The following is a 22,693-nucleotide window of genomic DNA, read 5'->3' as shown; positions in this document are numbered from 1 at the left end:
GCACAGTAGTCTGAGTCTTTCAGGTCTCACGCAGTTCTTGTTTGCGCCTTTCTGAACTTAAGGGACACCAAACGCATGATTATTGACCACCATATCTGAGGCTTAAGAAGTTTTTAGGCCTGGACAAGCTCGGCACTGGGTACTAGTGATATAGCTCGGAATGGCAAGGCACAAATCGTAAAAATTCACCTTGTAACACGTTTTGTGCTGGACTCAGGACTACCGGAACATGGAAAGTGTTAAAGATATCAAGAATTGAGTATGAGTTTGCCTGAAGTGTACGCTAAGTTTTGCCCAATCCATCCTCAGTTAACTGTGGGTCAGGCCAAGGTGTTTGGGAGTCCATCTGACCTCCAGAAGAAAAAAAAAAAAAAGGCTTTTCCAAACTTTTGCCAAGTGGTGTGCCTGATCAGGAGGACTTGGTATACAGCATGGCCAGGAGGAAACTGCTTGTGGAAATCAACAATGCATTGTAACTCAGCCTATTGATTGCACAAAACAGTGCTAAATTTAGTGACCTGTGAGAGCAGCTTAAGTTGCCCAGTTTCGATTTTTCAAAACTATCGATAGAAGAGACGTGAATGTGGCATCATTGTAAGGCACTTTTGAGTTTCTGATTCAGATGGAAAGCACTATATAAATGCAGTCCATTGCACTAATCCAGGTATAAAGATATGATATATGTGATCAGTGTAATATGTTATTGTTATGTTATCTGTAATATGTTATTTGAAATATGTCAAACTGTAAAATCATAACTGATGTAGCTGCTGACATGTTCCTCACTGATTGGCCCACTATTTAAAAAAAAAAAGACAGCAAAAATCTTGAAAGTTAACATTTCTTCTCTCACAGGTCCATCCACAGATTGAACCAGTTGGAGAGGTTGGATCTGGGTAGCAATGAATTTTCTGAACTGGTGAGAAACAATAAATAAGTCTAAACTGACACATCTGCTCATGAATGCTGAATACATGCACACTCAAAAAACTGACTCATTGGACTGGATTTCCATCTAATAAATATATGTAGTTCTAACTAAATTAAATTAACTTATCTTGCATGGATGTGCTTTATTTGAGTTGGGGCTACAATATTTATTCAATGTAAGTCCTGCTCATAATTGAGTTCATCCAATGAGTCTTGTTTTTTTTTTTTTTTTGAGTGCACTCAAAAAAACTGACTCATTGGATGGAATTTCCATCTAATACATATATGTAGTCCTAACTAAATTAAATTAACTTATCTTGCATGGATGTGCTTTATTTGAGTTGGGGCTACATAGTATATTTATTAGATGGAAATCCTGCTCATAATTGAGTTCATCCAATAAGTCAATTTTTGAAGTGCACTTCAAAAATTGACTCATTGGATGGGATTTCCATCTAATAAATATATGTAGTCCCAACTCAAATAAAATTATATTATCTTACATGGATGTGCTTTATTTGAGTTGGTGCTACATATATTTATTAGATGGAAATTCTGCTCATAATTGTGTTCATCCAGCGGGTCTTTTTTTTTAGTATTGATTTATTTTTTCGTCATTATGATTGGTTTAAATATCAATTTAATGGACTTGACACAAATGTTTACTGGACAATCCACAATGCTCAGGTGATATTTCAAACACTGGAAATAGTTGTTGCATTGATTGATGACTGGTCACCTAAAGTGGAGGAAGAGGAAGGGAAGATCCCCAAACAAATGTGAGCAGCTGAAACAAAACCAAAAAATAACAATAATTTTGAGTGACTCAGAGATAAGGTTGAAAAAAGTTGTGGAATGGCTTTGTGTTACAGTGAAGGCATGAAGAAACAATTGTTCAGTTTTGCTGTTTTTCATGCACACCTAGATAATGTATATATTCTAAGCAAATCTGGATATTGAGACATATTAAATTTTACCCAGTAGAGCCATGGTAGCTGTTTATTTGAAATGGCCTCCATTCAATATTACAGTCACAGGAGGGACATCATTATCTGGATATTTGTGTTAGCAAGGCAGCTTGTTCTCATGACGCATCTATATATTAAAAGCCAAGTGGCCTTCAAGTATGTGTGTGTAACTTCGATCACGGAGAAACTGGGGAGAGCCGACATTTGCCATTTGGTGTGTTTATGTATTTTGGGTCAAGGATGAACACCATGTTGATAGGACTAATATTTTTGGAGAAATTAGAGATGGGTAACAAGAGTGAACAACGGACATAGATCTCATCATTAATCAGTCCCTGGCAACCAGACAAGCTTTGAACCAAGGAAACGTCTCGACTTTGCCAGTTGTAAAACATGACATCAACTAAATGTGCCAAATAATAAATACAATTATTCATAAAACTTTCTAACTTTAATTTCCTGGATTTTCAGTTAAAATCATTATAGAAACTTTGCACAATTTGTTACCACTATTGAGAAGTGGCAGCTACCTATTTTATAAACATTACCCAAACTAGAGCCTGTGCACAGGCTCTAGTTTGGCAACACACTAGTAAGCACATGATTTCATGCGCATTTCTGTGAATTTGCACGCACAATGCACATTTCACATTTAGCATTCAGAAACATGTTAAGTACAGTTGTTTTGGGGGGGGCATTACTTTTTGAACATTTTACTATGTTTTGTTGTTGTTTTTGTTTGTTTTTGTGATAATAATCTGAATATGAATTGGAGGTTTTATGAAGTGTTAACTGATTAATTATTATAACTGTTTTGGACAGGATAATCAACATAATTGCCATTTTGGAAAAATAATTCAAATTTATTTTAATTTTTTTGGGGGGGGGCACAGTAAATATTTTCAGATAATTGAAAATAGAAATTTTATTGTTCACTTATTTAAGCAAAAATAAGGCATTTTTTCCATGTCTATTTTCTCAAAAAGGGTTATTTTGTCCTTTAGCTTAGAAACCAGTTCAAATTATAATCGAACAACAGAAGTGGTACTACATTTCATATATTGCAGTGCCAGTCACAAAAGTAACTATCACATTAAATTTGAAAATGGTCAATATGATTATATTTTGGGGGAAAATCTACAAAAAAATTTCAAATTTTTGCCAATATGGTCATAATAATTATTGATTTGTACAATATCAAGTCTAGCACCATGGTTTAGGGTGTATGACTGGTCTTATTAAGATCAATATCTAGTTAATGACACATCCCCTCTAACCGCAATACAGAACGTGGCCATTTTGAAAAATGGCTTCCTTTGGTCTCCTGGTCAAAATTCTATAGGGCTCAATATCCAGATTTACTTCAAACATATTAGTCTACATATGTGCCAAACAATTATTTTGATATTTTTTGACGATGTCTCTGGACTATTTATGCATCTGTAAGTACACTATGTTGAACTTCCTGCAATCTTGGGTGGAATGAAACATCCTTTCTTTATCATTATACCACATTATGATAGAAATATGTTTGTGTTGACATCATTGTGTGTTACTCTGTGTCTCAGCCAGAGGTGTTGGAGCAGATCCACAACCTGAAGGAGCTGTGGCTGGATAACAACTCTCTACAGTCTATACCAGGGGTAAGAATACAGGCACAGTCAGATGTTTTAAAATGAAAAAGACAGGTGAATAACACTTTTTATCACTTATATCCTCTTGGTCACCCTCTTCTCGTCACCTGTGTGTGTGTTGCAGTCGATAGGGAAGCTTCGTCAGTTGCGTTACTTGGATTTGGCAAAGAATCGAATTGAAACGCTGGACACGGATATTTCAGGCTGTGAAGCCTTAGAAGACTTGTTGCTGTCCTCCAACATGTTGCAGCACCTCCCTGACTCTATAGGTAAATAGACACAGATGTCATGCACATGCCAAGACATAAAGATGTTATAAAAAATCAGACCAACTATTTAAGACACTGTTATCATCCATCCATTTTTTTTCCGCTTATCCGGAGTCGGGTTGCGGGGGCAGCAGCTCAAGCAAAGCCACCCAGACCTCCCGATCCACACACACCTCCCCCAGCTCTTCCGGGGGAACCCCAAGGCGTTCCCAAGCCAGCCGAGAGATGTAGTCCCTCCAGCGTGTCCTGGGTCTTCCCCGGGGCCTCCTCCCAGTGGGACGTGCCCGGAACACCTCTCCACGCGAGGCGTCCAGGGGGCATCCGGAAAAGATGCCGAGCCACCTCAACTGACTCCTTTCGACATGGAGGAGCAGCGGCTCGACTCCGAGCTCCTCCCGAGTGACCGAGGTCCTCACCCTATCTCTAAGGGAGCGCCCAGCCACCCTGCAGAGGAAACTCATCTCGGCCGCTTGTACTCCCGATCTCGTTCTTTCGGTCATGAGCCAAATCTCATGACCATAGGTAAGGATCGGAACGTAGATCGATCGGTAAATCGAGAGCTTTGCCCCCCTACTCAGCTCTCTCTTCACCATGACGGTCTGATACAGTGACCGCATCACTGCAGATGCTGCACCGATCCATCTATCGATCTCACGCTCCATCCGTCCCTCACTCGTGAACAAGACCCCGAGATACTTAAACTCCTCCACTTGAGGCAAGGACACACCACCACACTGTTATCATTTTCACCTTAAATACATACCAGACAAAATGCATACAAAATACATACATAGACTTATGTTGGAGGAGCAGGTAGGTCTGTGGGCTACCAATATATAGGGTTTGATTCCAGGTCCATGTTCTTGGACAAGATCCAGCCTGCATTATGCCAGTCCATTCAGTTGTAAAATGGGCAACAGTCACTGGCTGGGGAAATAACTTGTGATGGACTGGTGTCCCATCCAGGGGGAGTTGTAGACGCAAAGTGGAAAGTGTGCTGTGGTCTAATGAGTCCACGTTTCAAATTTTTTTTGCAAATCATGGATGTTGTGTCCTCCTGACAAAAGAGGAAAAAGACCATCCAGATTGTTGCCAGCACAAAGTTCAAAAGCCAGCATCTGTGATGGTATGGGGGTGTGTTAGTGCCCATGACATGGGCAACTTACACATCTGTGGTAAACATTCCACTGTCCCAACTTTTTTGAAATGTGTTGCAGGCGTCCTTTTCAAAATTAGCAAATATTTGCACAAAAACAATAAAGTTTATCAGTTTGAACATTAAATATCTGGTCTTTGTGGTGTATTCAATTGAATATAGGTTGAAGAGGATTTGCAAATCATTGTATTCTGTTTTTATTTACATTTTATACAACGTCCCAACTTCATTGGAATTGGGGTTGTAGAAAAGACCAAGAGGACATCCATGTTTTACATGACTGAAGTCAATAAATGGTTTGATTTGGGAGGTGGAAATGAACTCGTGGTCTGTTGGGGTGGTTGCAAATCAGGATCCAGAGCAGTTCCATTGAGTGGCATATGTGGTTTGAAGCAACACCGGCACACAATGGTGGGCACAGCTAACCAAAAAGTTAGCTTCAATAACCGTTAATCCGCTAACTGAAAAGTTAACTTTTATAAAACTAAACTGATAAATACCTAAACAATTTAGCGGAACTTACAGCTAAAAGCTAAACCAGAACTGTGCCCACCACTGCCGGCACATAATCCCAGACCTGAGCTGAGTCTGTGCAGTAGAACATTTATATTTTTCTGATTGAGACCTCATGTGGAGTGGATGTTTCATTTTGATATTGTCACAAATTTGAATGCCTTCATTAGCAGCATAACCCTTAGAATGTAGATTAGCTGATTAGATTTCACAAGAATCCTGTTTATATTTGCATAATAATAAGAGGAAAATAATCTTTGGGCAACAGTTTCTCAGTAATACTGAATGGTGCAAAATGATCTTTTTCACAATGTGTACTTCTTTTGGAGTACATATTGGAACATGAAGATTGTTCCATTTGCATAATAATGAGTGCAGCTTAATTTTTTGAGTTTCAGAATTTTATATTCCCATTATGGTCTCATGTGGAGGAGATGGGGTAATAGGACTGTCACTGTGATATCTGCATATACTTTTTTGCTTATGATAAGTGACTTTCTTTAAACATAGATTTCTGTGTTTAAATGTTCACATTTATGTCACTGGGACCTCATGTGGTCATGGTGTCTTGCTGATATTTGCATGTCAACAGTAATGTATAATCAACAGACTGGACACTTGGTTATTAACAGCATTGATAGTCCTTAAGGTGTAGCCACACTGTGATTAATTGAGTTAACTGATTAGTAACGAATTGAAATAATTTGTCTGCTGTCAAAAATTGACTAATCAGTGGATCTCCATTGGATTTGTGACTCTAATGGAATGAGTGGACAACGACCGAATGTTGGTGACTTTACCGATGGGTGCGAACAGAAGACAAATAGATAACGCATGGATAAAATGAACATGTTCAGACATCCACTGGCACGCTAGCGAACAAGTATAGGACAAAACAGTAAACAAAACATGCAACCAGCTGGGAAGCTCTCCATCTGATGTTTGCACAATGTTTTGAGCATGCACAAAACTTTCTGACTGACTTGCTGGACATCAGCTGGAAAGGATCGCATTTTAACGAATAAGACAAGGATTTGTACAGGACAAAAACAGACATGAATGGATGCCACAATTTTACATCCATTACTCATATGTGTAGCTGCAGTGCTACTGTGGGGACTATGCTTTTTAGGGGTAACCATTACATCACAATACAACTTCAGGCCTGTATTTTAGCCGTAGATACATCATAAATGTCTTTAAATACAACTTGCAGTGCAGCGGGACCCAGAGTAGTCCCATCCAAGTGGGATCTTAATTTTTGAGTTCCACAACATGGTCCATCATGTGGAGTCATTGATTGTTGATATTTTGTACCTAATAGACTGGATGTGTTAGTGATTACCTTGACACTGTTGCCTTCCGCTGCACTGTAATACCTTTGCTCAACTTATTTAGCAACCATAGTTTTAGTACACTTTCGTTGTGGCAGTACTTTACACACCCCAGCTACCTATTGTTCCATCTTCCTAAACGGGGTGGAGAAGAAAACTGGGGGCAGAACGATACACAGTGTATCACGATAATCATCTTTTGAGGCCTGTATCATATCACTTTTAAGGATATAGCGATCAACATGTTCGTTCATCTGTCCATCTGTTTTCGCTTGTTAGCGAAGTATCTCAAGAATCAGTTGACTAATTTCAGTCATATTTAGCATAACAGTGTTGGGCACAGTTTCCGCTAATCAGCTAACCGCTAATTATTGAAGCTAATGTTTTCATTATCGAATTAGGTTTTCAGATAACTTTGAAAACCATCATCCGACCAATTATCGTCCAATAAATTTTGGTCTGATAATTTTTAGATCGCTAACATGTTTTTGTAGGTGATGTGAATATATCTTAAACAGTTAAAAACACTTGTTAGTCTGATTTAAAGATATATCGAATCGCAGTCGGTGTATCTTGATATATATCGTATCGTGAGAACTCGTCATGAAAACATGCATGTTGGATGTTGTGCAGGAATGTTGAAGAAACTGACAACATTGAAGGTGGATGACAACCAGCTAACCTCACTGCCTAACACCATTGGGAGGTAAGCAACAAGCAAATGTAAAAATAATAATAATAATAAGTCAAATTTGGGTTTTTATTTCATAAACACCTTCAGTTCTTTGGTGTTTTTCTTTGGTGGGTTGTTGTTTATCTTGTTTAGTAATGTCAGTTGTGTTGATTTGCTGGTTCATGATTGGGGGTTCTGTGTGTTGTGTTTGCTGCATTGCTGCGGCGTTAGTGCGAAGCCCAAACACGGGTGAGTAACTTTAGCTTCCAGGATCTCGGGGTGCGTTCAGACAGACAGATGTTCGACCGCGTTACAGATACAAACACGCAACCCGGCTGCTGCAGCTGCAGGAAAATACTTCACATGAATTACATCCAAACATATTACATTAAATTAAAGCCAAACTAAAATTTACTGAGTGATAATTTAAAGTTTGCTTCACACCAGTTATCTTGGCCTCTATACAGCTGAGTGGTTGGTGATGGATTGTAAAAGGATTGCAGTAATTACCGTTATAATCCACAATCCTGATTCAGTTGCACAAATCAGATTGGTTACTTTTCACATAAGTTACTGTGAATGAGTGTTTGCCTGTTCGGCAAAGACAGATCATTTTAAAAAATGGAACTACAACATTTTTCTGTAGAGTCTCCATTTTGATGCGTTTTGCAAGAAAAATATAAAGTAGCTTTTAAAAGTAATGTGCATGTTGAAGCAGCTGAGCAGCGACTTGGTATCAAAACCACAAATCTGTGCACATGTTTGTATCTGCACGCTTTGGATACATTTTATCTTCCTGACGAGTCCGGTGTGTTAGCCTCAATAAGTCACACTATAGATCCCTGCTAGATCTTGATACTAAATCTGTTGTTACCCATAAATGTTGTTCATGTTAGTAACCCTTTCTAATCTGTTCATGAACAAGTTACTCATAAGTATAAATGTGTAAGTGTGTGGGTTCTTGGCACATAGTTTAAGTATTACAAATGTGTCCCTTTAACATTTCTGCATCCCATAACTACATTACATGATGTAATCTATAGATAAGATGCTGCTGGTTTGTTGTAAAGGCCTTAATGTTTTAGTTAACTGTGATGATGGGTTTAGGCATTTCAAAAGCATATTTACGCTCTGTTTCACTTCAAATACCCAAACTGTCTATTTTAAAGGATGCTGCTTTTCTCCTTGAAGTTTCCATGCAGATTTTTGTTTACCCATTCATCTTATTCTGCTACCTTCTATTCTACTTTTGTAGAGTTTATTGGTAGTTGGCAATCTGTTAGCACATTACCAGTGCTTGTCAACAGGACTGTGTACTGCTACCTTCTCTTAAACTTGGCACACATTTAATTATCATTACTGGCACCTAGATGTGAGAATTAAAACACCATAACAATCATATCCTTTTTTAATTGATGTAAATACTACAGTGCTGCACTAAGAGGAACTGGGACGCCATGTCTTTATAAACTGGTTTGTGTACTTAATTTAGTTTAAAATAAAATTAAAAAGCAGTTAATTGCAGATTTTTTTTTCTTAATGCATTGCAGAGTTGTTCAGTTGTTGAGCATATAAACTACTTTAGCTTTAATGTACTTTGCACTGTGCCCTGTGCAAGTGTATTATCTTGGAAAATACAAGTATCTGATTGTGATTTGGTATTGGCAGATACTCAGTACTAAATGACTCTGATCAAGGGGGAAAAAAACTTTTTTCAGACATCACTTATTCACAGGTTTATTTGGCACCAAGGTGGAGTTCAGGTTATGTCATTTGTTCTGCAGAATTCTGGGTGCAAAACTAAAATTGTCATGAACACGACATAAATCAAAGCCACATTTTGGCATGTTTTAACATCAAAAGTACTCTGAGTGGGCAAGGGACTGATTTTTGTTTTAGAATGAGCGGTCCAATGAGTGAAATGTCCGCAGACCTGCTCCTTGGCTCTACGGTCAGACCGTATGGTGGCCCAGATGGTCCGCTGTGTTGGGAATAATAATAGCAGGCTAATGCAGTGTTAACAGTGACAGTACATTAAGGTGGAATTGTTGTCTCATTAGCATTAGCCTGCTGTTGGAGTGCTTCTAGGCCAGTGGTGATCGTGGAGGGAGGTCAGGGTGCCCTGCAGAAGGACAGTCGTGGATGTACCTGTGAGCCTTGGCAGAGAAGGAAGTTTGGGATCCACGTTGAAGAACGTCAAACAAAAAATTTATAGTGCAGAACAAAGTAACTTAATGACACCTTTAAGTGACAAATCATCAGACTTCTGACCTTGTGAAAGCCAAATGTTATGAACAGCAGATTGGCTGTTGAGTCTTCAACATGAAGTTCTCTTCCTTCTTCACATGAAGTGACAGCAGTTTTTTGTGGCCTGAAGGATGATATCCTTTGCATCCTTGTCTGTCTCTCTTGCCCAGTCTGTCTCTGCTGGAGGAGTTGGATTGTAGTTGTAATGAGCTGGAGTCTTTGCCTCCCACCATTGGCTACCTGCACAGCTTGAGGACCTTTGCTGCAGACGAGAACTTCCTCATTGAGCTGCCTCGAGAGGTGGGCATGTACATATAATCACCGACGGTGTTAGGCAACACATTTTCAGGTGCAAAAAAACTGCTCCTGACCTCTCTGGGGTCTGAAGTAAAATTCTGCCCTCCTCCCTGAGTCGTCCATCTGTCAACCAAACAAGAGACATACATATCCAGTGCTGGGAAAATTTTATGACCTGTTTTGCACATTTGCTTTTGCTTATGACATCAAATTAAGGAAAGAAACAAGTTCTTATATCTTACTGGCATGTTACTTAAGTGACTGCGTCTGATATTATGAGCAGCTTAGACATTTTGTTGAGAAATTACATAAATAAACTTGGTAAGGTTTTGTGCTTTTGCAGTGTATAATCATTTTCGTCTTTGATATTTTTTAAGATTTGTCATAAAAATATGTGTAAAGCATCTGAGTGCACACAAGTTGTATTCGAAAAGTACCCACAATGCAAAGAAACAACGGTCTGACTTCTAGAGTCCCTGCAGCATGAAGTGTAGGCAGACTGAGATTTCATCTGCAGACAACAGCACCCAAAAGAGAACCGAATAAGGGATCATGTAGACCAGCACTCAAAGACTTGAATATAACACGGGGTATTGTGTGTGTTTCAGATCGGTAATTGTAAGAATGTGACAGTGATGTCACTGCGGTCCAACAAACTGGAGTTCCTTCCTGATGAAATCGGGCAGATGACCAAACTGCGGGTCCTGAACCTAAGTGACAACAGGTAAAACCAGATAAACCAGAAATTGGACCTTTGATGACTCATGTTCAAGTCCCACTGAAGTCACAAGTAGATGTTCAGTGGGACCTGTGATGTAGTTTTGAATGCAAACATTAGTGTCTGTACCAAAGGCATTAGTGACATATATACTGGTTTGCTTAAAAAGGTATAATGACTCCTTAGACATTGTGATCTGAAGCATTTGGATCATATCTTGAGTTAAACAAATATGTATATGTATGAGTATAGTTCATGGCTTGTGCACGGCACTGTTTGTCCTCAATACAGTTTCATCTGAATCCAGATACAGCTGATACAGCTCATAGCATATGTATTCGGTCTAATGACTGCTTCTATATTTAAAATGTTCAAAGGAAAACGAGGCATCTCATGGATGAGTATCTCCCGCTGAAAGCAGCACGCTATGGAGGTTATATGACTCCAGGTTTTGGTGCTTCCTCATCAAAAGTGTCTCAACAAACACCATGGATCAAGTTTGGTTTTGATGCATGAAGGAGGAGGACTTTGGGGGGGGGGACAGGAAGACAGGGGGCGGGAAGGAGAGGACCAGTATTAAGGTGCCCTGACACTTGCATGACTTTATCCGTACACTTGCACACACTCTGCTGTGCAGGAAAGTAAATTCGTCTCAACTCGTAAAACGGTGTAAAAATGTGCATGGCTTTGTGCACGTGCACAAAGAAAAATTTTGAAATGTTCAAAATCTCCATCATGCATTAATTACGTGAACTTCAAGTGAACATTGCGCAAACAATTCAAAAACGCTGCTTGAGTGCGAATGATTGCATCAGCGCACCTCATCACAGCGCAGCTTGTCCGAATGATTATAACAGGATTTTACAGCTGCTCATAAGAAGGAATGAACATGCAACTGTTTTACCAAACTATTACAACATGTTGTTGTTGTCCTTTCAGCTGCCCCCATTATTGTTCGGGGTCACCACAGCAGATACAGCCAGATCCGCATAGGCATCTGGCACAGGTTTACGCCGATGCCCTTCCTGACACAACTCCAGTTCACCTGGAGAAACACACACAGCCGCTGGTGTTCCAAAAGAGTCTACCAAACCATTTCACATAAACACTACAAATAATTACCTTATTAGACGGTTCCAAATGCATTCTCCACCTTATTAAGCGCTCGCGCGAGAGAGAAAAGTGGCAGCTGGAACAGTCCTCTGTAATTCTGGAAGTGATTAGAGGCATTTTCAACATCCAACTCTGAGAGAAAATGATTAATCCGCTATGAAATAATTATTTTACATACGCAGTGTTCAGTGCACAACGCGCGGCATCCAGCTGGGAACACAGTGGGTGGGATCGTCATGAGGAAGTGTATGCAAATGCGCAGATCAAAGTCGTGCAAGTGTCAGGGCACCTTAAGCCAGAAAGTCCGTAGCGAGCAGTATTTCTGGTATTTATATTTGTATTTACATTTTGCAAATTGTTTTTACGTTTACTTTTGATACTCTGTGTGCTTCTTATCCTGTGTGCATGCTGCTGGAACCTCAATTCCCTGAGGGAGTCTTCCCAAGAGATAATAAAGTTCTGTCTAATCTAATCAAAGCGATCCTGAAGTATGACCTCACTTCTTTTGTGGCAACCTCCCCCTCAATTACAATTGGCTGTAAAGAATGAATGCTTAGGTTGGTCTTTAGATCAACTGTGCCAGTTATCTTCAAGACTGGATAAAAGGGGTGGCTGGCCTTGACCATTTTAGGCATTTCCTAAACAAATAAAATAATTATAATAAAAAAACTCATATATGGTGGAAAATCAGTGATGGCAGAAACGGATGTCATAGGGTGCACCAAACTCTGCTTCATCCAAGGAATCAAACAAGCATTTTTGTTTTAAACCAGGCATAGGGTTCAAAAGTTGCATCCATCAACACGCATCTAATTCTGAACACTGGGTGGCATGACAGCATTGATGGTGCAGACGAGATGTGATGAAAAGGACAGAACTGTCCCCAGTTAGTTTGACAATTTTCCCAACTTGTTACCACAGGGTTATAGGGTTGATATGAAATGCATCAGACAGAGTGTGTGTTCCTGTATCACCCGCGCTGTCCTGGGCCAATCAGTCAGCGGGTGATAAAATCTGAACTACGACACAGACCTGAGACCTGATTTGGACCCTTGTGCAGAGAGTTTTGTGACTCATGAACGTCTTGACACAAACACACAGATGGCTGATCTATGAGTCACCTGTGCGTACACTCGTGCACAGAATCATGCACGCTTCACTTTGTCAATGACTGTTTCAGTCTGAAGCTACTCAAATGGCCTTCAGTTACCATGGGATTTGGCAAGTGCTGTATGTTGCCATGGTTACATTCTCTGCAAGCTGTACAGCGTGTGGGAAGAAGAGACGTCTCTCTCTTTGATACCCCTCCATCCTCTCTCTACACCCCCCCCCCCCGATTCCCGTGTCCAGGTTAAAGAATCTACCTTTCACCTTTACCAAGCTGAAGGACCTGGCAGCTCTCTGGCTCTCTGACAATCAGGTACTTTTCTCCTCCTACAGCCTGAACCTGATGACAAACACATATTTACATATTACTCACACAAACAGGGCGTTATTGGGGACCGGCTGCTGTTCCCAGTTTAAGCAGGTCTATAAGTACGTGTTCTGTTTGGATAAGCTCCAGCCCCCCCCCAGCCCCCCCCGATGAACCTGAATTGGAATAAACATGTTCAGAAAATTAATGGTTTTGTTTTGTTTGTTTGCAGTCCAAAGCTCTGATCCCGCTGCAGACAGAAGCACATCCTGAAACCAAACAGAAGGTTTTGACCAATTACATGTTTCCTCAGCAACCGCGACATGATGAAGGTACAAACCCTGTGTGGGCATGTGAGCTGCTCGAACGACATCTTAAACTGTTCTTTTTTTTTTTTTTTTTGCACTTACTACTACGATACTCTTTACCATTTGACTTTACAGTTAGTTCTTGGGTATGTGTACAGAGTAAATGTCTGTACAGTGTAAAGGCACCTTGACACATGCACAAATTTGATCCCGGCACTGCCGCGCAATTTGTGGTGACAATGTGTCCCACTTGACACCATGCTTTATAAAATAATAATTTTGTAGCCGACGATGCATTTGCTCTCAGAACATGGCTGAAGATACCATTCTCTCATCGCTCCCACAATCACAGAGAAAATATCTACAGCTACAGGTTGTGTTGTGCACATCGTGCGCTGGTAAATGCATTTGGAATCTTGTCTCAAAGGTAATACTGTAATGGACTGGTAAAACAGTTGCATTTTCATTCCTTCTTATGAGTTAGATAACGTATCTGTAAAGTTATGTTTATTATGGATGTAACATCCCTTCATAATCTAATTTGAGGTTCCCTGCTCGCAGTGACATGCAGTGTTTTTGAATAGGTTGCACAATGTTCACAACTAGTTCACGCAAATGGCACGAAATTTATGCGTCCCAGAAATTTTGAACATTTCTAAATTTTCTTTGTGCACTTGCACGCACAGTTCACATATTACAAGTTTACTCATTGGCACGCCAGATTGTGTGCCAGTGCAGGGATCAAATTTGTACAAGTGTTGAGGCACCTTCAGTGTGAAGGTGCTTCAGTTTGTGTCCTTTCCATGGTGTGTGTGCAGATTACCAGTCAGACAGTGACAGCTTTAATCCTACACTGTGGGAGGAGCAGAGACAGCAGAGGATGACTGTAGCCTTCGACTTTGAGGACAAAAAAGAAGAAGAAGACAACTCTGGGAAGGTCAAGGTCAGCCTCCTCTCTCTCTGTCTCTGTCTCTCTCTCTTTGATACTAATGGTGATAATGAGCAATTAATGCTGCTGCTTCTGCCTCAGGATAAGATGCATTAGTCAAGCCAATGCAGCTAAACTGGAATCTCATGAGGGAAACTTCGTTAGTTGCACTGAAACGTCTTCCAAAGTAACGGGAAACATGGTAAAGTGAAGAAGAGAGTGCAGACAGGGTGGAGAAAGGTGGAAGAAATGATTTGTGACAAAAGGGTAACTGTAAAAGTGAAAGGGAAAGTTTAAAAGACGGTACTTAGGTTGCTTTTCTTAGATGGAGTGGTGCTAAGAAAAAGACAGGAAGCAGAGCTGGAGGTGGCAGAGCTGAAGATGCTGCGGTTTGCTTTGGGAGTGATGAGAATGGACAGGATTAGGGATGAACACATCAGTGGGACAACTCACGTCAGCTGGTTTGGAGTCAAAGCCAAGGAGGTGTTTTGGATGTGCAGAGGAGGGACCCAGGTTATATAGGGAGAAGGATGCTGAGGATGGAGCCACCAGGCAGGAGGAGAAGAGGGAGGCCAAAGAGGAGGTTTATGGATGTGCTGAGGGAGGACATGCAGGTGGTTGTCGTGACAGAGGAAGATGCAGAAGACAGGGCCAGATGAGATGTATGATCTGCTGTTGTGAGTCTTGACGGCAGCAGCCAAAAGAAGAAGTCGTTGTTGACTTGAAGCTTTTTAGGAGGGTATGAGTAAAGCAAGACAGCCTCATTATGATCCTGTATCTGCTCAAAAATGTGGCAGCGTACAAGCACGGAGACATCTGTCACTCATCCTTTTAGGTGAACAATTCTGTTGTTAATTTCATAGCTGAAAAAGAACAGTAAAGCACACATGTGAGTACCACATAATGCGAGCCACTTGTTTCACACCCCAGTCAAGAACCTAAAACACACATTAGCCCCTTCACACATAGCACGAAAGACGCAGAAACCGGAAGAAAATCCACGAACCAAACACCAAACGGGGAACCACGAAACATTCCACCTGCTGTCGTGAGGGATGTGTGGTTGCACAGGCGACAGTTTTGCGCACGCTCATGCACGAACACAGTCGAGCAGCTGGAGCGTGTGGAACCACATCGTGCACTGCTATGGAAACAAAAAATAAAAAAAATACATGCCGCCCGCAGGATTTGAACCTGCAATTCACAAAAGCTCTGATTAACAGACAGAAATTTTACCACTGCACTACCATCGCTGTCCTAGAACAGAAGCGTAAAATGCCTAAAATCAACAAAGAGATAAACACATTTTTAAAAAAAAGAGAAATTAGACGATGTAGACTAAGAGGAAGTCTTTAATTATGGCAAAAAAGCACCGTAATAACTGACAAAACGCGGGGGCGTCCCACGGGGTGATTTCCTGCATGGCACAATATTCATCAGCATTGCGGTGCACTGATGCAGCGGTCAGCTGAAGCAATATGTGTTTTAATTTATTTCCACGTGAGGACAGCCTGCCGACATCCACTGCACTACCATCGCTGTCCTAGAACAGAAGCGTAAAATGCCTAAAATCAACAAAGAGATAAACACATTTTTAAAAAAAGAGAAATTAGACGATGTAGACTAAGAGGAAGTCTTTAATTATGGCAAAAAAGCACCGTAATAACTGACAAAACGCGGGGGTGTCCCACGGGGTGATTTCCTGCATGGCACAATATTCATCAGCATTGCGGTGCACTGATGCAGCGGTCAGCTGAAGCAATATGTGTTTTAATTTATTTCCACGTGAGGACAGCCTGCCGACATCGCACTTCACGCTGTAGTTATGTGACTTCATATCTTATAAGCCAGTACAGGTGTTCGCGAGCTGTGACATGCGAGCACAGATATCTGACCAGCTGCACGTCACAGGGGGACACGCTCACCTCTGTCAGCGGATCTCGCAGCTCACAGAACAAAAAGGCTCACTCTCTGTTGCTTTGCTCTGTGATTTTAATTTAATGTATGTATTATTATGTTTGTCCTGCATCTGTCTGATGTTTGTGTTTTTAATTTGACACCTTGCATGCATGGTGTCATCCAGCTGACAGTCTGTGGTCAGCTGACAGGCTCCATATGTCCACAGCAAAACATATGAGCAAAGCGACTGGACTCCGGGACCTTCAGCCACAGCTGACAATGTTGACTTCATGGTGTGTGTGTGTGTGTGTGTGCGTGTGTGTGTTGGGGGAGGGGGGAGCCGGCACAGTTACACCCATGTGTGTTGCTAGGTGACTCCACACTCGTGTTGCACTTTGACAATTTTCAGACAGGTTGAATGTGATCATCTGCTGTCTACTATCATACCAGGTGCGCAAATAGCCCCACATTTTCTAAGTGTGCAGCGAGCAGTGTTAGATGTTTGTGTGTGACACCCGGAATTTGGCCAACACCTGCCGAGAGGGGGATCGAATGAGCATGTGCAGGGAATTCGCTGTCTTTCAGCCACTTTTGTGCACAAATGGTTGTAGCGACAGGTGTACGAGGTGTTTGAGTCGGCTCCAGTTTTTCACGAATGGCATGCAATTCCTCCTTTGTGCTGTAGTCGGCTTCAATCGTGTTGTGTGTGAAGGGGCCTTAAGAAATTTGCTAAATGCGTCCCTTCCAAGTTGGAAAAAACGATGGATCTGCTTTATAGCCAACCTTGCCAAGTTTGTTATAGTTCAGCTCTGTGTTCTCTGCCATGCAGACAAATACACAAATATGACTTTGTAGTATAATCCACAAACTGGTTTGCTGGATTATAGTTTGTATATGCATCAACATATGTTTAATAATTTTGAAGAAATCTTTAGAATCATGTGTTTTTCATTATATTCTAAGTTGATTCACTGTGCCCCGTGAATTAGTGTCTGGGGCACAGTGAATCAAAAATTTTAAAATCGATTTTAAACACCTGTAAATTACACTTGGGGAGACATAAATAACACAGCCTTATAAACAATAACTTGCTGTATTAAATCCACAATAGAATGACCTAAACCTATGCATAATGTGTTTTTGCTGCCACAAAACATTTGTGATCCACTGTGCCCCGGCTTCCTCTACTATTTTATAGTTGTGAACTAGTAAGACATAATTACAAATGAAAAAGTCATAATTAAATAGTAGAAGTAACTCCTACAGTGCATCCAGAAAGTTATTCACAGCACTGCAGTTTTTCCACTTTTTTATGTTACAGCCTTATTCCAAAATGGAGGAAATAAATTTTTCCTCAAAATTCTACACACAATACCCCAAAATGACAATCAGAAAAAAAAAAGGGGGGGGGGGGGGGTAGATTTTTGCAAATTTATTAAAAATAAAAAACTAAGAAATCACATGTACATAAGTATTCACAGCCTTTGCCATGATGCTCAAAATTGAGCTCAGGTGCATCCTATTTCCACTGATCATCTTTGACATTTTTCTACAGCTTAATTGGAGTCCACCGGGTGTAAATTCAGTTGATTGGACATGACTTGAAAAAGCACACACCTGTCTTCATATGGTGAATCTGGAAAATATTCACGGTACTTCACTTTTTGCATATTTTGTTATGTTACAACCTTATTCCAAAAAGGATGAAATTCTTTCTTTTTTCCTTCAAAATTCTGCACACAATACCCTATAATGACAATGTGAAAAGTTTGTTTTTGAGATTTTTAAAAATTTATTAAAAATAATCACAAGAAATCACATGAGGCGTTCACAGCCTTTGCCATGAAACTCAAAAATCAAGCTCAGGTGCATCCCGTTTCCACTTTCTGGATGCACTGTATGCAAGGTGTGAGACCCATCAGGTCAGTGCTTATCCCTGGATCCTGTCATGTGACTCAGATGAGAGTCTACAACGACCCCTGTATAGGACACCAGTTCATAAGGAACTGGAAGTCCAATTCCTATCTCACAAACCTTCCTAGCTTATTTACTACTTTTTGCATAGGTTTATTCTGACGTACTATGCAGGCACCGGTGGCGTTGGTAGCTACCAGATTCGAGTTTGACAGTGAAAGAAACTGACATACAGCTAATTTGAAGCTGCATGTAATTTCAACCACATTTGCTCCTGATTTCTATTATGGATGTAATGATGAGAACAATCCCAGAAATATCCAGTAGGTGCAGGCTGGTTTATGGAAATTTTTATTGATCTTGTACATCAAAGTACACCAGTGTTTAATTAGTTTAATTTCATTATATGCCATTTTAATTTGGGGTCTTATGTGATGATGGCATTTATTGTTTTGGGGTTATGTTAATTTAGAGGGGTTGGACTCATTTATCTGTTTACTCACTCAATTTTACATGGCACACACAGAGGCTTTTCAAAGCCTTGGAAGTCTAGTACTGTGCATACTCATAATTATGACAAAGCCTACAGAAACAGCAAGAGAGACTTTTTTCTACTTTTCAATTGCCAAAGGGCTTCTGCAGCATAGAGCAAAGGTAGGTGTGAAGACAAACTGGATACGTGTGGAGGAGGTTCAGGACTGAGCTGTAGGGAGAAACTATATGAGAAGATTGATGATTTACACTCCATTCCTCTTTTTTGCAATCAAAGTTAACTTAATTTTTTCAAGTTTATAACCTGCTTTAAATGCCATGAATATTATGTAAATTGAGCATAAGTGGCATTTATGCTGCTTCATTTCAGCTTTTTTTTTTTTCTTGCAGTTTTGGTAAATGGTAAATGGTTTACAATAATGCCTCACATTCACCCCGATGTCAGGATGCTGCCACGCAAAGTGCTCACTACACACCGGGAGCAACTAGGGGATTTAGGACCCTCCCCAAGGGCCCTAAGTGATTTTCCAGTCAGGCTGGGATTTGAACAGATCCTCTGGTCTCAAGCCCAACGCTTAACCACTTTTATTTCAAAAATTTTCTTCTTGATGACTTGTCTTATTCTGTGAACCTATCCCAACATGTCTCTGTACTATCAACATTATTTAGCCTAAAATACATGACACAAACTATAATTCAAGAATTACAATGGGCTGTGATTCCTTTGTGCAAATAGTTAACAATGTCCAGTAGGATCATGGTTCTTTCTGAGTTCTAACCTTTGTGCGTGTGAATTCATTCTCATGTCCATATGTGTTGCTGCATGTAGGTGGAGATAAACCTAAAGCGCTATCCGACACCGTACCCGGAGGACCTCAAAAACATGGTCAAGTCAGTGCAAAGCCTTGTGGGTAAAACTGTACACCCTGGTCATGGCCACCAACACCAGCTGAGCACAGGAACTGCGACCTCGGCTGGAACCAACATGGAACACACACATCTCAACAAAGAACCATATGAACCACCATGGCCACTTCCTCCCAAAGAGGTATCAAACGCACAATCCCATACACACAAAGACATACAGAGGCTTACACTAGCAAACCTATTTTTGTTAATCCCCACCAAATTTAGCAAACAAATTAAATCAACAGAGCAACATGAGGTCTTTCATGGCAAAGGTATAAGACAAAAACTGTCGTCTTCTTTAGTTGTTGCATTTGATACGTTGATGAAAATAAAGTTGTCCGTGTTTTGGCAGGTGACGGACAGAGAGATGCAGGACTTCTCTCAGAATCAGCTCATAGATCAGGGATCAATGCATAACTCTGGCATCGATATACCGAAAAGGACGGACAAAGAGGATATGACAGAGAGCTCTGAGGTTATTAGACATAAAATGCATGCAGTGTGCAGTGGATAATACAGTTGGTGTGCTTGTGGTGTCACCATTCAATATAATTTAAGAATTGTTTGTTTAATGAAAATTTTTATTTGGTTTAGGTTTTTTTTTACAGTCAGTGTAACATTAATGGCAGTATGAATAAAATATAGTTAATTCAAATTAATTTATTTATATACTGCCAAATCACAACATAATATGCTCCATGGGAATTTATATGAGTATCTTCTAACCTTACCCTCCTCCTGGACAAGCACATTAGCAACAGTGGTAAAGAAAAACTGCAGCAGCTTATTTTAGTTACAGGAAGAAACCTCAAGCAGACCAGACTCAGTGGGATGTCCATGTTTTGGCCACACAAACAATAACAAAATAACAAATACTACCAAGCTGAAGACGTAGCCAGATACTTACCCATGGCTCCTGCCCAACTGGATTTTTATTTACAACATTTAACCAATCTACAACTGGGACTTTTTGGACCTGATTTGACCTGGATTTCGTTTCGAATACTTCCTGAGTCTTTGTATTTTATTTATCTGATCTGAATGGGCTAAGCAGCAGGTCACCCCTCTGAGTCTCGTCTGCTTGAGGTTTCTTCCTCAAAAAAACACCAGAGGGAGTTTTTTTAATCTGCCAGATAGGGAAGAGCTAGTCCATGATTATTTTGTATGTTAATAACCAAACCTTAAAATCTGACTTCATTTCAACAGGGATCCAGTGAAGGGAGGCCAAACTGGTGTAATATGGTCAAACGTTTTCTGCTGGTTAGAACTCTAGCTATATATAGATAAATGCTATCTAAGAAAGAACCTGATCAGTAATACCAACATAATTTTCAAGCCTATCCAACAATATGTGATGATGAACTGTATCGGACAGTGCAGTCAGATCCAGCAGAAGTGGCACTGTGGTGGTATCTGAGTCTGTCGCCAGCAAAAGATCATTGACCACTGTAGTAAGTGTCATCTCCAAAGAATAACTATCCAAAGAGTGCAGCCGCTCAAAGAGATAATTATCAACAAGATGAGCCACGTTGCTGTGAAACAAATTTCAAGAACTTTTGAGCAGAAAGGTGGCTTTGCCAGTGAACCCAGATCTGGGGTTGGTTTCATGAGAATAGATATTTATTAAAAACAAACAGGAACAGAACCAGATATGACAGGTTCACAATTTTCAGGAGTGAGGTCTTTAAACAATTTTGTTGGTTATGGATCAAAGAGTCAAGTAGTGTTTTTAGCATTATCCACAATTTGCAACTCTATACCAAGTAGGAATGTTATCATAATCAGTAAATGTTTGTTTTCTATCAAACCTAATGCCAATAGTTGATGTAGAATCACTCAGTCTGACTAAAGATTGCTGAGGCATTTTTGACAAATTAAACAAGATAATGCAATCTTCAGCATCAGTTGGATAGTATAGAAAGTTATGAAGTTGTAGATTCAGTCAAGGCTGGTTAATAATGTTTTTAATCACAATGCAAGGTGCATTTATGGATTGTTTGGCCTTATTGGAAGAGCTTCTTATCTAAGGTGAACCTCTGTGATCATCTGTCTGCAGGATTCTATGGGTGGTTCCCCCAACGACATCCGTATCTCTGATATGAGGCCCACACTGGTGGAACCGCCGATGTACAAACCAAAGGTGGTGCTGTTGGGCAAAGACAAGAAAGGTACAGTCATGTGAAAACTTGCACATGCATGCAGAGGTGCATCTTGCACATAGATGTGGGCACACTGACAAGCTGGTACACCTCAGTAATTCAGAAATGTAAAATGGTCCATTTGAAGACACTTAGTGTGGTGGCCAATAGACGCCACAACACTTCCAACTCAAAGCTACACCAGCCAGTGCAGGAAATGCTTAGAACTACACTATCTGCATCAATTTAACAACCACAGACATGCTGCAAAGCTTCACAACACAATGGAAGTATGTTCAACAGGCACAAAAAAGTCTTCTAGCTGGAGAACTTTATGTGAAGCAGTGTTTCTCTGAGAATTTTAAATTGATTTATTTCAGGGCTACTGGTGCTGCAATAATAATTAAGTGGAACCTTGGTTTTAGAATTTAATTGGTTCCTAAATGTTGTTCTTAACTGAAACCAGTTTTGGCCGTAAGAAATGTAAAAAGGATTCATCAGTTCCTGGACCCAAAAAGAACACTGCTTTTACCTTTTTAACTTTACTTAAATGGTTATATTCTTAATTTGGTATACTTTTAGTCTGTTATTTGCTTAAACGTGCATGTGGAACTGGGTTGAACGGGGTTTACCACTTAGAACAAAGAGATTCAAGTTACAATATAAAAAATTATATTATGTCCCGTTATCGCACAGGTTATGGGCAGGGGCTGGACCTCCTCTAATGCCCACAGGGACCAATAAGGGAAGGATTTTGCGACATAAGATCCGTCTTTGTCACACCCACGTTGTGTTTTATAAAACACTGTTTTAGTCCTTTGTTCAGGGTTCTGAACAGA

General features: G+C 40.3%; 1 protein-coding gene across 1 annotated transcript in view; it reads left to right on the top strand.

Annotated features, from left to right (window-relative positions):
* The window catches only part of lrrc7 (leucine rich repeat containing 7), a 224,011-nt gene that overhangs the window by 154,115 nt on the left and 47,203 nt on the right, over nt 1-22,693 (top strand). Inside the window, 13 exon segments of the mRNA XM_034179499.1 lie at nt 856-919; nt 3,467-3,541; nt 3,657-3,801; nt 7,438-7,510; nt 7,709-7,726; nt 9,895-10,024; nt 10,630-10,745; nt 13,203-13,272; nt 13,499-13,598; nt 14,393-14,517; nt 19,637-19,855; nt 20,069-20,191; nt 21,773-21,884. Coding sequence (XP_034035390.1) covers nt 856-919; nt 3,467-3,541; nt 3,657-3,801; nt 7,438-7,510; nt 7,709-7,726; nt 9,895-10,024; nt 10,630-10,745; nt 13,203-13,272; nt 13,499-13,598; nt 14,393-14,517; nt 19,637-19,855; nt 20,069-20,191; nt 21,773-21,884 — 1,370 coding nt within the window.

The sequence above is a fragment of the Thalassophryne amazonica genome, chromosome 10 (genome assembly GCF_902500255.1).
Source record: "Thalassophryne amazonica chromosome 10, fThaAma1.1, whole genome shotgun sequence".
Taxonomy (NCBI): Eukaryota; Metazoa; Chordata; class Actinopteri; order Batrachoidiformes; family Batrachoididae; genus Thalassophryne; species Thalassophryne amazonica.
This window is presented reverse-complemented; position numbering and strand designations above follow the sequence as displayed.